Source organism: Dama dama, chromosome 29 (genome assembly GCF_033118175.1).
Source record: "Dama dama isolate Ldn47 chromosome 29, ASM3311817v1, whole genome shotgun sequence".
Taxonomy (NCBI): Eukaryota; Metazoa; Chordata; class Mammalia; order Artiodactyla; family Cervidae; genus Dama; species Dama dama.
Genome location: NC_083709.1, coordinates 61,005,138 through 61,021,206, shown reverse-complemented (window position 1 = coordinate 61,021,206; position 16,069 = coordinate 61,005,138). Strand labels below are relative to the sequence as shown.

Genomic DNA, 16,069 nt, shown 5'->3' with positions numbered 1-16,069 from the left:
TCAATTCGTCCCACCCTCTCCTCCCCCACTCTGTCCAAAGTCTGTTCTCTCTGTCTGCATCTCTATTCCTGCCCTGCAAATAGTTCATCAGTACCATTTTTCTAGATTCCATATATATGTGTTAATACATGATATTTGTTTTTCTGACTTACTTCACTTTGTATAACAAGCTCTAAGTTCATCTGCCTGCAGGGTCTCTTTTTAATTCATTCAACAAATGCTTATTCAGCATCTACTAATTCCAGGCCCCTGTCTAGGTACTGGGTTCAGGAGTGAACAAAATAGGCAAAGATCTTGATTCTTATCGAGGTATACATAAGAAATCATCAAAGGGAGATGAGTATAAATGGGATAAAGGATTATTTGATTTAAAGACAGGGAAATGAATAGGAAACAAATAGGAAAGAAATCAATTGCCTCTATCAACTACCTGATTAATTTCAAAATCCAATCTTCACCCAGCTAATTGCCTTCCAGGGTCCACTGGGAATGCCCACACATACAGCGTGTTACTATAATGTGGACTCTAAGCTGGTTTAGGTTTTACAGCAGTGGGAAGTAAAGCAGGTGGTAGAAAAAGTTGCCATCTGGGAATACAGGGCCAGGATTGCCAGATCTTGACCAAGAACTGAAATACCCATTTCTGTGTCAATCACTAGATGTTTAAGTTCTGACAGTTAATTCAATTTTTGCAAAAGTACCACTGAGTCTAAAGCAACCCTTCTGTACCTCAGAGACCACCGAGTTTGTAGCCTTTGTCTTAGGTTGGAGTCCAGCAAAACCAGGGATTCTTGTGGGACAGATGGCTCCAACTTGTAGTAATGACAGGGCAGGAAGTTCCTATATTAGCTAAGTCGTTATTGATCCTTTGGGTGCCAAAAGGATTTTAACCCATGATTTGGGTAATCTTACGTCTCACTACTTGATTTTAGTATACATTCATTCATTTGCTCATTCATTAAACCTTCATAAATGACATTTCTGGCTGAAACACTGGTCTACCCAGCTTAAAAATGGCTCCCATGTGGTCAGCCTTGTAGGTAGGGCCTTCCAATGCAGGGGGCCTTGATGACCTTCACACTGTGAGATACAATGCTGCCTGTGATAATGCTAACCTTGCGTGAGTGCATGCTAAGTCGTTTCAATCATGTCTGATTCTTTGCGACCCTGTGGACCATAGCCCACCATAGTCCTCTGTCCATGGGATTCTCTAGGCAAGAATACTGGAGTGGATTGTGACGCCCTCCTGCAAGGGACCTTCCCAACCCAGGGATCAAACCTACATCTCTTACATCTTCTGCATTGATAGGTGGGTTCTTTACCACTAGTGCCACCTGGCAAGCCCAACACGACCTTTGAGTAAGCACAAAATATACAGATACATTTGATTCGAACCAGAGGATCATTTGGGGGCTTCCCTAGTAGCTCAGTTGATAAAGAATCCACTTGCAATGCGGGAGACCCCGGTTCGATTCCTGAGTTGGGAAGATCTGCTGGAGAAAGAATAGGCTTTCCTTTTTTTCCCAGGATTCTTGGGTTTCCCTTGTGACTCAGCTGGTAACGAATCCGCCTGCAATGCGGGAGACCTGGGTTGGATCCCTATACTGGGAAGATCCCTTGGAGAAGGGAAAGGCTACCCACTCCAGTATTCTGGCCTGGAGAATTCTGGGTCGCAAAGAGTCAGAGCGATTTTCACTTTCACTTTCAGAGGATCATTTGGGCTTCCGTGGTGGCTCAGATGATAAAGAACTCTGCCTGCGATGTAGGAGACCCCGGTTCAATCCCTGGTTCAGGAAGATCCCCTGGAGAAGTGAAAGGCTACCACTGTAGTATTCTTGCCTGGAGAAGTCCACTGACAGAGGAGCCTGGAGGACTACAGCCCATGGGATCACATGACTGAGCAACGAAGCACAGAGGATCACTTGGATGCATTTCTAAGGGTGGTGATGGAGAGATGTCACTGAACTACTCTACTCTATCTAGAATATCTGCCTGGTGACTTTGCAGTGTGGGTATCTTATCTTTCAGGAGAAAGCATTCTTTTTCATGCATTTGTTCAGTCGCTAAGTCGTGTCCAACTCTTTGTGACCCCAAGGGCTGCAGCATGCCAGGCTTCCCTGCCCTTCACTATCTCCTGGAGTTTGCTCTAACTCATGTCCACTGAGACAGTGATGATATCCAACCATCTCATCCTCTGTTGCCCTCTTCTCCTGTTGACCCTGAAACCTTTCTTTCACCAGAAACACTGAAATCTTTCTGCTGTTTTGAGACTGTCCTCTAGGTGGCGCCATTTATAGCTCTCTGAGTCTCCCAGGGCCTGCTGGCCTGCCTTCCCCCAAAGCAAGGCCACTTTTATTCCTAGGTCAGCCAGCTTTGTCAGCAAGCACAGAACAGAGGAGCTCTTTCCCAGCTCTTGTAGGAGCTGCAGTGTTTTAGGCTGACTTCTAATTGGTCCTTCAGGTAGCCATCCTGTGCCTACTTCAGGTTGCTTTGCATGGTGGCTTGGATAACTGCTCCTTCTTCCCAATTGCCTCTAGCAATCCATTCTCTGTACTGTAGGTTAGGAGCCAGTGCTTCTCATTTCACATTGCTGTTTTATGCATGCAGACTGCCTGCCCAAATAGATTATGAAGACTTTGAGGGCTTTGTATGCCTCACGCATCTGGCATAGGGCACTGCTTGTGACAGGCACAGTCTGTGAGTGTTTGTTGTTGATGTAGGTTCTGGAATTGTGTTTATTCATCTCTTACTGAGTATCCATTGCAGGCTAGGCACTCTTTTGGATGCACTGAAAACAGTTATGAAAGATAAGGTCTCTACTTTCAAGCAGCTCCCAATCTTGTGAAAGAGCATGAGAAAGAGAAATAGACGATGACAGTGGTATTACCGTGTGCAGTGCATGGTGTGAAGCAGCCATGCCAGATGATTCTGGAAACAGAAGTGCAGGTTTTTCCTTCCCTGGGAGCATCTTTTGTGAGTGTGCTTGTGGCTTTTTCATTCTTTGACCCTAGCATCACTCCTGGAGACTGAACTGTGCCTCTGTTTTTCTTTGCCAGTGCCCAAAGAACAGGGTTGCATGATGGTGGAGGTAGAATGCCACAGAGGAGATGACAGTTTTCCATTTTCCTCTGGTATTCACTGCTCCTAGGGTTTTGTGGTTTGCTTTTCAGCCATCAGTAATTGCCTTCGAATTCTCCAAATGGTTTATCTTCTCACTGTCTATCTGGGGGTGATTTGAAATCGCTGATTTACTTTTAAGTGGTGTAGAAACATATTTATTGAAAACCTATTCATTTCAAATGTCCCCTTTCCTGTGAAGTCTTCAGTTCTCCTGAACAGAAGGATCCCTTCCTTTTTATACCTTTATAGTGTTACTTGTATCCCAACTTTAATACAAATTGATTTCATTCTCTTTTGTTGGAAGTGTTCAGAGTCACATAATGCCCTGAGACTTCAAGCCTGTTGAAGACAAGGACGATATTTTATTCATCCCAGTATCTGTCTTCTTGCACTTTCATCTTAGTTATGTACATATGGTAGGCAATGAATACATTTGTTGATTTAATGAACTAAGCCTTTGTAACACGATTCCCATTTAGTTGAATATTTTAGCATATTTGCTTGTAGAATATGGTCACAACTTCAGTAGTTTCGACATGGATTTTGTTCGCGTGATTTAGGTTATGTGACTATTTGCCTGGCAAATGCTTTCCAGATACACATGCAAAGGTTTCTGAATAGATCTGGGCTCAGACTTGAAAATTTCCTGTTTCCTTATTGACACTCATATACGACATTATCACTGTAGAGTGTTGGTTTTCCTTACTTCCCAATTTATTCCCAGTGCTTGAAGGAACATCCTCTTGATTTGTCTGATCCATTCAAATATCTACTAAATGCCAAGGACTGTCCCTGATGCTAGGCATACAGGGGGTGATAAAAGAGACTTTTATTGTTCCACAATGTGTTGAGACAATTTAATTCCATTCATCCAAAAGTAGGTCAATTCAGTAAAAATGGAGGACCTGATAGGGTAAGAGCCCAGGCTGGGAGACATTTTAAAAAATCTTAGATCTTCGGCCAGGAAACCAGACACTTACTTGAAGATTCCTGACTTTTACTTGATTTTCTAATGTTTTCTATCTCTCTGCAACTCATGTATAGACATATTTAGAGGATGCAAACTTATAATTCTTTTCCCTTGATGCCATTTAAAATTTTGGCATGTTGAATTTCAATGTTTAATTAGTCAGTTAATTTTAATTTCACAGCATCCACATAAGGGGGTGAAGCTGGTGAAGTCTGTCCTTTCTGCTTTCCTAGCCAAGGTGAAATTTAATTACAGTCGACTCTTCTGCAGGTTATGCATCCTTGAATTCAACTAAGGGTAACTGCATTTTCTAGGCCAAATATCTTTTAAACAGGAAGTCTAAAATATAGATCTTATGTCTAGAGGACTTGTTTGATCTAAGTCATGGTATGTGTGTGTCTAGGGGTGGAGGTAATGGCAAATGAACGGAGGCAGTTACACACCTGTCATTTGACAATCCTATATGCACTCCTGACCTGCAGTAATAGTAGAATCATGCCCTCATTTTACATTCTGGATCAACAGGTTGCACCAGAGACTTCTCAGAAGCAACATAAAATGTGAAAAACGGATTCCTTTCTTAAGATACAATTTCCTCTCAGGCTCCATTAAGGCAGAAAGCAGTATGAGTTACACCTCTTGTAGCTATTAGATCAAATACAATTTGAACGAGCAAGCATTTTTTTGGCAGTCGCCTGTTAACAACAAAATATAAGCAAACCACATTTTAAAGTAAACTATCTCAATGGAAAGTGGAAAAACAAAATACCAGAAAGGAATTTTGCTGTGGCGATCCTGGTTTTCTCATTTTTCTTTCATTCTTTCCTTTACCCTCATTTCACATTATTTTGCATTTTCTCAGAAGTCATAATTCCATCTCTGTCTAGAATGGTGAAGTCGATTACTTGGCTGTTTAATATCGTGTGCCTTTTTCAAAAACGAGAGGAGAGCTTGTAAGAAGAAAACAAAAACAACTCCAATGGCATGAAAAGTTGGAAGCTAGCAGGAGGCTCTTGGAAACTGGGCCGCTTTATTTTTCTGCTCGGGATTTAGATTTCTGTCTCCAGGAACTTTTGTGAATAGTTTCACCTATTAAGTGTCCCTTGCCCCTCTGCGAGACAGTGACAATTCCGTGTCCTTCCCGGTCGCAGTGCACGGTTGAGTGTATATTATTTTCTACGACTCAACTTGGATCAGAGGTGACGGGACATACTTTCTAACCGAATGGCGTTTTAGAAATAGGCACAGGAAACAGCATTGAACGAGGCGAAGAGCCGCGCCACGGCTCTGCTCCGCGCTGCCCCGGAGCGGCAGGCGGGAGGCGCCGGCGCCGAGGCTGCCTTCGGGGGAACCGGGCGGGTGTTCGCGGGGCGGCCGGTGCTGGGGGCTTACGGGGCCGAGATCCCCGCCTTCCCGGAGAAGCCGCGGCCGCGTCCCGGAGGCAGCGGGCAGCCGGCTGGCGGAGGCCGCCATATTCCCGGTTTACCACGCCCGGGCGGCGGGCCGGTAGCGGCAGGTTGGCGGCGGCCCCGGCTGCGCCTCGGCGAGCCGGCCCCGCCTCCCGCCGGGGGCGGCCGTGGCCGCCGAGCCCGCGGGCCCGACCGAGGGCGCGGGAGCGGGAGGCGCCCGCAGCGCCCGAGGGGGCCGGCCCAGCGACGGAGCGGCGTGAGCGAAGCGAAAGCCGCACTGGCAGGCGCGCCGCGGCGGCCGCGAGCCCAGGGAAGCCTTCCAGGAGGGGCCGGGCGGCCCCGCCTCCCGCTCCCCTCCTCCCGCGCCCGCGCCCTCCCTCCGCCTCCTCCCTCCGCCGCCGCCGCCGCCTCCCTCCCGGATCTGTGCTCCAGTTCAGAGAAAGAAGAAAATGTGTGTGTGTGGCGAGGGGGAGGGCGAGCTCTGAGCAGCCGCTCTGCGCCTGGCAATCGGGGCCGGGGGTGGGCGTCTGGCGGAGGCGGAGGAGCGCGCGGCGGCCGGGCGGGCGAGCCGGGTTTGCGCGCGAGCCGGGCGGTGGGCGCGGGCAGGGCCGAGGGCGCCCGGGAGCCGTGTCGGGCGGCAGCCAGGAGCCGGCGCGCCAGGCGCGGGGAGCCGTCGGCGACCGCTCGCTGCGGGGACGCCCCGGTGGATGTGCTCTCGCCGCCGGGCGCACGGCTTAGGGGAGCCTCGGCGGCGGCGGCGGCGGCGGCGGCGCGGGGGGCGAGGCGGGACGCCTGTTCCCGGGGAAGGAGGCGCGGGCGTCTGAGCGAGGCCGGGCGCGGCGGCCTTCCCTAGCGCGCCCCCCGAGCCGGCGCCCGCGGCCGCCTCCCGCGCCGGCCTCGCTCGTCCCGGCAGCCCGAGCCGCCACCAGCCGCCGCACCCCCGGCCCACCTGGTGGCCCCGGCCCGGGCCGCGGCCCCCGCGGCGGTTCCCCGAGCTCGTCGTCCCGGACGCGCGCCCGGGCGGCGGGGGCTCGGCGGCCGCCGCTGCCTCGGGGGAGCGAGGGCGGGAGGGTGTGTGTGTGCGCGCGTGTGAGCAGGGGGTGCCGGCGGGGCTGCAGCGGAGGCACTTTGGAAGAATGACTCTGGAGTCCATCATGGCGTGCTGCCTGAGCGAGGAGGCCAAGGAAGCCCGGCGGATCAACGACGAGATTGAGCGGCAGCTCCGCAGGGACAAGAGGGACGCCCGCCGGGAACTCAAGCTGCTGCTGCTCGGTGAGTGCCGCCGCGGCCGGACGCAGCGGGCCCTCCCGCCGGGCCTCTGCGCCCCCCGCCCACCTTCCCCAGGCCCCGGCCCCCGGGCGCGGGCGGCTCGCCCCTGCCCTCCCCGGGCGCGGCCCCGGCCACTGCCCGCACCCTGAAGGGCGCGCGCGCGCGTGCAGACACAGGCGCGCGCAGAGGGGTCGCGGCTGCCAGCCCCGGGCCTCGGCTTGTCCCTCGCGGGCGCCCCGAGGGCTCTGCACTCGGGGTGCGGGTTTGTCCGCTGTGCATCTGCCGAATGGCACATCGCTTCGGGGAGACGCGGGTGGGAAGGTGGGCAGGAGGACTGAACTTACAGTGTCGTGGCCGCGGCGCCCCGTGGGGCGGTGGAGCGGAGAACTGTGTGTGCGTGTGGCCTTAGGTGTCAAGCGGAGCCAGGGCGTGCGGTGGGGTGGCCCGTGTGCATCCTGTATCCGTGCTTTTAGGGGTCGGGAGCGAATGGTGGAACGGTGGGAAGACTCGCGACTGGATTCTCCAAGGAGTGATGATGAGGGAGCCGAGTGGTTGGCTCTCTGAAGAAAGGGGGCTAACGTGCTCCGGGAGCGGGGAGGTGAGCAGATATATGGGTCACACGAGTGCGGTTCTCTAGCCACCAGACCTCCGACGGAGGGACCCAGAAGAGTTTCTTAATGGTGACAGGCGGGTGTCTTGTCTCCACCATCCCTTCCAGATAAAAGATGAGGGATACGGGAGGGTTGTGCTGTGTGGTTGTTGACAGCGATGGGTATCTTTTGTTTAATGTGGCAACCCAGATGTAGGCCTGAATTCACAATAGTTGCCAGTACAGCCTCTCAATTACTCTCAGGGAAACAAATAGAAACCTTTTGTTTAAAACGGACAGCATTTTAGTATCTTTGGAATCTGGGCTAGAAGGAAAACGGGAAGTGAACAGCAAAAAAATGTCCCTTTAATCTCTAAAAAATAACCCACTTCTGCCTTCACATTAAGTTAGCAAGAAAATGCCATTTCTCCACTAGGAATTTTATTGATTATTATCTCTGGGAGAATGTTCAGAATCAACATTCAGGCCAGCACGACATAACTCTGAGCTATTGTGTTAGGAAGAACAGCTTTGCAGTAACAGGCCTGAAAAATGTCTGCACTCGTGTTCTGGATATTTGCGTGTATAATAAATAGGTTTCTCAGACATTTCTGGAAGAAGAGAATAATGTCAATTCTGATTTGAGAAGCATGCATTTTCCTTCTTATCTTGAGCATTCCGTCTCCTGGTTCAAGGAACCAATTGCCTTTGGGAGGGAACTGCTTATGTACTGGATCGTTTGCAAGAAGGAACAAAACATAATGACCAGGAATGGTTACAAATGGTTAATTCACATGCCATGCTTCGTGTCTTCATTTTGAAACCAGATTAGATAAATGTGCACATGTTTATAAAGAACAGAAGGCAAACCCTGGATAAAAGGGGCGGGCTTTAGGGAAGGAAGCCAGGGAAGGGGGGAAACTGCTGTTGCCAAAGGAAGATCTTTTTATTTTTTTATGTTTATTCTCATTTTGAGCTACTTCTCATGGCTGAAAAGGTGAATATTTTCTGAATTCTCAAGATTGAGAAGAAACTAGAGTGGGTCAGAGACACGAATGGAGTTTAAGTGCATGATTAAGGGAAAAAGCATGTGTTTTAGAGAGACTTGAGGATGGTTTTTCTTTTGCCCTGTGTAGTCTTTATTTGTTTGTTTGGCTGTGAATAGGGCGTTTGAGGTCTCTCAGGCCAACCCCATTGCCTGAAATGTGGCAGCCCTGGGTTCCTAGCAGCTGAATTAGAGCTCAGGGAATTTGTCTGTCTGAGGGCCTGGGTTTGAATGTCTAGAAGGAGGACTTTGGGGGAAATACCCACAGATGGATGCTTAGTTACATACTGTGGACTTAAGTAACATATTGTGCTTTTAAAAATGAACTTGGAGATAATTTTATAAGGACAAAAACTAAAGTAAAACAATTTTACCACTGAAGTGGTAGTGTGGAGAACTTTTTTTCTCCCCTTCTTATTAGATTTTTGACGAAGGTTTAGTACAGCCTCACCCCTGCCCCCTAATACGGCCTATTAGAAGTGGTAGAAAAATAGGACATCAGTTTAGCACCTACATTTATTAGCACTTTAAAACTATACAACTTTTTGTTAGAAACCCAATCCCTAGACATCACGTAAGGTTTGCTCCAGCTTCATGATCTGGGGATGTTGCTTTTGTAACATAACTATTGCAGTACCTATACTCTGTAGTCAGTGCTGTCTGATCACTGTAGATTTGTGTGTGTCCTCATGATTTTTGAATCCAGGAGAGGAGTGATGGTTGATTTGAATCAGGGAAGGTATCAGGAGGCGTTCCTTTTGAGGAATGCCTGATGTGCTGCTTTGATGAGTGCACTGAATCTTCATTCATGTAAATGAGGCCCTTCAAAAGATTCACCAATATTTTAAACTACTTTATTTAAATTAAGGGATCACCACTGTATTTAAATGAAATTCAATGTAACATTATTTTCAAAGTAAATTTTAGTTCAAAGCATGACGCCATTTTAAGGAAAATGGGTGTATTTGGCAGGAGCCCCTTGTTAGTTCACATAATTAGCTAATTTTATATTGTGAAGAAATTAGAGAAAATAGTGGTTACCTGCCTAGATGAAAGCATGACAGTGAAATTTGGGCTGCCTTGATACATAACCAGCAATTATGCCAATATGTTTCAAAGTCTATGATACTTACTTATTTTGATGCTTATTTTTAAAAAAGTGAACTCAGAAACCTACTGTCATAAAATATATTAAATTTTGAATTGTTTTCTTTATTCATTTTCTGAATTCATTTATGTTGGTATATTTATTTTCTTAGACACCTCAAAGAAAACTGTTTGTAGTCTACATAGATATACAAGAGAATATTTTAATCTGAAGTTTTTATATATTTCCTAGATGTAATATACATTGTTTCCTTTAATTAATATTTATGAATATTAACTAAATATTTCTATTGGTGGTACATAGGTCACACTATTTAATATAATCTGTCTTTATAAAACAAGTGCCATTGAATACCTGGTCAATGATATTCTTCTGAAAATTTCAGTTTCTTAAAGATACATTTTTTTTCTCCCCTTTAACATGTTCTTCTTTTACATGTTTTAAACTCTTTACTCTTCAGATCTTAATCATCAATAGAAAGATTTAGCAAAATAGATTTTGCTGGTTTTTTTTTTTTTTATTGATTGGATTCCACTTACTGAAGAGGCAAAGTTTAGGCCAGTTTTAGGTGAAAGAATATATGTTCTTGCTCTTCTAACTGAATTACAAATGTGGTTGGAAGTTTTCTTCCTATTCTAGACTGGAAGCTTAGGATGGTAGGGACAGATTCTCAGTTGCACGCTGTAAAATCCCAGCTTCTAGCACAATCTCTAACTCATAGAGTGCTCTCAGTAAGTATTTACTGAATAAGTAAGCTTCTGTATAACCTTCCTAATAGAAATTGGGACCATAAAACAATGAAGACATTATAGAGACATGGAGAAATGTAGAGTTTTTCTTCTGTGGCAGAGGAAATCTTGACCTTTGAAAATAACTATATGTAACTGTTTGAGCCAATTGACTACAAATTAGTTTTGGGATCGGAAGTGTTAATGTAGGATGTTTTATTGCATAGTGCACCAGTATATTACAGTTCTGTGCTGGTTGCATTTGGAATGATAACAATCGTGTTTAAAATATGAAAGTTTAAAGGAAAAAAAAAAAATCATACCATGTCTTGATTACTTTTTTTTTTGTATAGAGGCTAGCTTAACCCTCTCATCTTTATGCCATCTTCTTTTCTCCGTGACACACTCACCAGAGTGAATTTTTAAATTCTTTAGAGGACAGGTGGTGACTGAAGAGATTTTTACAACTTACCTATATATAATTACGTGAGAAGAACCACAGCGGTTAACTTTTAGGAAATGTAGAAAGAATGATTTTAATTTGAGCAATATACATTTGTACTGAAAACTGAACAGTTCCAGAGCAGGAAGGTACCTGGAAGGTGGGGAGTGTTGTGACAAATTTAGAGTATGTGGAGAGTTCATTCATACAGGTCTGGGTTAAGAACACCCAGCCCACCACCCCTCTGTAGAGCTCACTGGTGCACGGATGGGGGTGTTGATTGCTCAAGTTAACCTAGCGGTTACTTGGCTGTCTAGGATGGCTACTCAGAATTGCAGAATGAAAGCTTCCTTCTAAGCGACCCTAATAACAGAATCTCCCTGGAAATACCATAATATGGTGATTATGAGGCTGCTTTAAGGTCAACCAATTTTATTTTTGCTACTCTTTTAGCTTCCAAGTGTTGAATATGTTTCTAAACGTCAGTATTTGTTTGAATGCATTTCCTCTTTTTTTTCTTTCCTTATTTTATTTTTTCTGGAAACAAAGTATTTATAATTTGTATCTGAAGAGTGAAGTGGCAGCGTCCCTCATAAAAATCAAAACTGGAGCTCTGACCAAATAACAAAGCCTTCAGAGTAAGATTTTTGCATTGAACCATGTAGATTCATTGTCTGGATCTGCCATATAACTGCCAATCTCGTACTTATGTATTAATGTATTATTTCTTCATATGGGAATTTTGGGGGCAAATTACAACCCTACTGAACAATGAAGTTATCTAGTATATATCTTTTCAAATATTTTTAGGTAAACTTAGGAAGGAGAATCAGAAGAATAATTTAGTAGCCATTTTGTTACAAATAAATTTTATAGCCTCTTTTTCATTAAAAAAGTCAAACAACCCAGCTGCACTTTATACGAGATGGCTTGTGTTCAATTTTCAGAGATGCCTATTAAATATAGTTATGATTTTTATTACAGATGAATTTTTAAGGACCTTAAACAGATTTTGCAGTTGTGAGACTGCGTGCTATGCTAAACTTAGCAGTAAAAAGGAACACATTTTTCTTCATGCTCCAGGCAAACTTATACTTGAAAAGAAACGAACAAGATTTGCCAAGGATGATTTTGATTCCAGCATTCATATTAGTTTTTTTTTTTTTTTAAGGGGAGGTTATTAGTTCTTTTGGTATTAATGGAAGTGTGGATTGAGTGTTGTAGAGGAAAAATAAGAGAGCTCAAAGGGTACATCTTGAAAGAGAGAGAAGCCATTTTAAGAAGGTTAGGATTGCTTTCTCCCTGAGAAGGTGGAGAGAATCTGTTTTCTCCAGACTCTGTTTTGGGTTGAGGGAAATGAAAGTATTTGTAACAAGAAATTTTAAGTCTAATTTTCTGGTTGAAGGGGGAGGGCAGTGACTTTTCAAAGGGAAACTTTTGTAATGGCTTTAAAGCAATGTTATGATCTCTGCAGAATTAATCCTAGGAAAGTGTGAAATAGTAATAGAAGGAAAAATGTGTGATTGTTGGTAATTAAATCTGTGGCAGTAACTGACTACAGTAAACAGTGAATGTTTTCTCGTTCTGCCGAATGGAGTAACATTAAAGAAAGAGCTATTCTCAGACCCAAACACTAGTTTGTGTGAACAGCTGTTACTAATAAAATTATAGGCAGTTGTTTGACAATCACCTATGATTTGTTACCTTACCGATATATAAAAAACCTGTCTGATTTCTTATCTACCATGTAATAAAAAGGAAAAAAAGGACCTAAATATTCTGTCATAAATGAGTTCATAAATCTTAGGTGGTCATGAATCTGGGCTTTATAAACAAAATAAACATCCATATCACAGTGTTGAGAACCAAAGACTGAATTTGCTAAATAGCTCTGGGGTTGACCTTTATACCTAGGCATAATTGCTGAAATCAGTGCAGAGTATTTTGTTAAGAGCCTAAGATTTCAATTTGAAGAACAAAATTAGTATTATTTAACTATAGAGTTATCAAGATTTTCAAATTCATTTATTTAACAAACACTTGCCAGTTTTGGGAAAACAAACATTTCCTCTAAAATTTCTTTTTTTTTTTTTTTTTTTTAACCAGATGTACCATAAGAAAGAACAGTTGCATACGGAATGCTGGTCAAGTGAACAGATATTAAGCACCTACTGTGTATAAAATAATGTGCTGTGTGAGACACACCCTTGTTTCTTATTTGCCGGCAGGAAAGACTACCAGCAGTTTTCACAGTCCTTGTTGTTTTACAGTTGACGCCCGCAGCCTGAACTGTCCTTCTGGGTGTTATCCTTCCCGGTGCTGGCTTTTTGATTGGCTGTTAATACAAAGAAAAAGACAAAATAATCTGAAGGCCATTCTAGAAACTTCCCGGGGATTACACAACTGGGGAAGCAGATGGTCTTGAGAATTTGAACGCCTGAGTGATATATATTATTTCCTTGGAGCCGGCGTATCTTTTTTTTTCTTTTTTGCCTTTAACTGTGAGAAGCTGTTAGTGACCACTTGCCCTGTGTTTCTAGCTCAAGTGGGAGCTGTGTGTGTTTCTAAGATGCTCAGTCGTGTCTGACTCCTTGTGACCCCATGGACTCAACCCCCCCAGGCTCCTCTGTCCATGGAATTCTCCAGGCAGGAATCCTGGAGTGGGCAGTCGTTTCCTTCCTCGGGATCTTCCCGACCCAGGGATCTAACCTGGTCTCCTGGGTTGCAGGCAGGTCCTTTACCGTCTGAGACACCAAGGAAGCTACATGAGGACAAAGATAGTGGCCCGTGTTTCTTGGGAACTCTGCGAAGCACCTTCTCTTGCTAGGTTTATGGGGACTCAGTATCTGGGAACTTGTGGATGTAGGACGATGCGGGCAGGGTGGGCAGCTGGGTTCCCAGAAGCAAGCAGAGCAATTGGAGGGAGTGAATTTAAACGTCTTGCTTTCTTCTAGTGGGTAAACGTCTTGCTTGCTTCTAATGGGTATCATTGATTTGTTCTCCATTTACCACACCTCTTTGTCCTTTTGTGGGCCACTTGGGGCATGGTAAAAGAAACTCTGTTTTAAAGGCAAAGTCATTTTTGTCTCTAAGCCTGCTTCTCATTCATTGTCTCAGGAAAATGATTCAGTTGAACATTTTCATAATTGTTGCAGGTTGAAAAGTCGATCGTAGTCTGTCCAGCAATTTGAATGGAAAACTGTTACATGGGTCCTTTGAAATTTGAAAATTCTACACACCTTTATTACAGAATTAATTTTGGATTGTGAGCAGTTTGACTGCTTTGAAAACAAAATAGTTTTTTCAAAGAAGTGTGTGATGGATTGTGGTGTGGTCAGAACCAGAATGTTTTTAATGCTATTATATTTCTCAAACTTCACAGAAGGGAACAATAATTGATCCACAAATTAAAGAAAAAGAATTAGAGTGAGGCTTTTTGTCTGTGTTGCAGGAAGTAGATAGTGATGTTTAGAAACATGTTCATGTATATTTCTGAGAGATAGCCTCATGTTTTTTCCCCCATTTGGAGAACTGAAATCGTGAATTAATTGCCTCTTTCCAAAATTTGACACCCCCCCTTTTTTTCAATCATCATCACTTTGTAAATAATTGAAGGAGAGTTTTTCATTTGCTTCTTTTATGGTTTTAAAGACTTTTTTTCATGGTTTTCATTTTTACTTTATGTCTTTTACATTTCTATTTGATGAGGAGGTGGCAGGGTGATTGGTGGTTTTTTTCCATGTATTTCCTGGTGACTGCAGCTGAGCAATTGTTTCTAGAGAGAAATGTAGCAGTCTCATCCACCCATTACTCAGTCTTCCAGCTTTTTGCTGCAGGCCCCCCGAAAGAGCCTTCCATGGTATCCCACCCACCCATTTACTATTATCACCGCGTCCTTAACCAAACACAAGGAGGGATTCCTTAGATTCTCTGTTGGGTGCACTTCTTTAAGATTTAGGGAACTTCCAAGTTGGTGCTTCTTTCAAACATCATGTGGCTGTGAGCTGGTGAGAGGGGAAGTTGGGTGCTTTAATGCATTAAAAGGCACTTGCTAATGTGCTTTTAGGAGATGATTAACTTTCTGCAGCAACGCTATGGTCTGGAAAACAAAAGACGTTATCAAACAAAATGTAAAATTCTCCTTCCTTTTCCAGAGGGCGTGGAGTTGATATTGGTGCGGGTTACCAGCAGAAAGCTAGCGAGCCTGAGCTGGATATCTATCACAGGCCACCTGGTTTCAAAATAGGATGTAGTGCGTGTGCTAGAAGGGGAGAAGGAGCTGGGGTCCTGTGTTGGGTAATAGTGCGTCTTCCGCATTTGTTGATTTGAATGTCTTCACCTCACTTACTTGAGAGCTTTAAAACATCTCTTTCTGTGTTTCTTTCCCCATCGGGACAGTGGCTTGAGCAGCAGCCTTTGCTTTCATTGTACCCAGTCAGTCTGAGTAGCTTTTTGTTTTATTTATTTTTTAAGGTAGAGATGCAATGAAATTTCCTTGCCATGTGAACTGATATTTTAAGATCTACACTTTACAGAGCTCCTTCGTTATATTACAGGTTCTTTCTGCAAATGGCAAATGCAATTTTCTTCTTGTCCTAAAGAGCTGACCCATTTCCTTTGACTTGTTCTAATAATATAGGATGACTTTAATTCTTGTTCCTGGTTTGCCCTTAAAAGAATGCTGGGATACTTGTTAAGATTTTAACTCTCGTTTCTCTCTGACTCTTGTTGAATACTGGTAAATAATGCAAAAACAAGGGCACCCTGGCTTTGTAAGAGTTTATTTGAGCAAACCATGAAATACTCCTACGGCTCTGCACGTTGCTGCAGTCATGAGTATCTTTTCTAAAGCCCGTAACTGAAAGGCCATCGGGAACTCCTACCCTACCTCTCTGAACTAACCCAAGGGTGTTTTGTTCCCTTGTTTCTATAGAAACCCACAGAACGCAGAGATTGGACCACATCTAAGGGCTGTTTGAACTTCGAAGCTTTCTTTGCTTCCCCTCTGCAGCTTTGGCATCTCGGCCGCTTGGCGGCCCCTCTTACCCCTGGAAAAGGCTCCTGAGATTCCGCCTCCCAGGAGTGATCAGCTCCCATGGGAGGCATCGCCAGGTCAGGTGGGCTCCTCCTGGCCTCTCTCTCTCTCCTCTCTTCCCCACAGGCAGCCACAGATGGCTTGGAGAGTTCTGGGCCAGAGCTGTGAGGCGGCGTTAGCGGGTCTGCCGGGAGCTGCCCTGGTGCTGCCTGGCACACTGCTGATAGTTTCCCTGCCTCCTCGGGGGGTGGTATCAGAAGCCTCCTGTCATATCAGCATGGGTCTCTTGCTTCCTGTAGGAAGGGCGACATCCTAGGAGACACGGAGGCTCGGTGCTCCGGAGCGGCCCTGCTC

At 44.9% G+C, this 16,069-nt stretch overlaps 1 protein-coding gene across 1 annotated transcript in view; it reads left to right on the top strand.

Annotated features, from left to right (window-relative positions):
• Positions 1-6,559: 6,559 nt before the first annotated feature.
• Positions 6,560-16,069, top strand: part of LOC133048932 (guanine nucleotide-binding protein G(q) subunit alpha) — a 305,007-nt gene continuing 295,497 nt past the window's right edge. Inside the window, exon 1 of the mRNA XM_061132886.1 lies at positions 6,560-6,771. Within this exon, the coding sequence (XP_060988869.1) occupies positions 6,636-6,771 (136 nt within the window). The 5' untranslated portion in view covers positions 6,560-6,635. The remainder of the gene's footprint in view (positions 6,772-16,069) is intronic.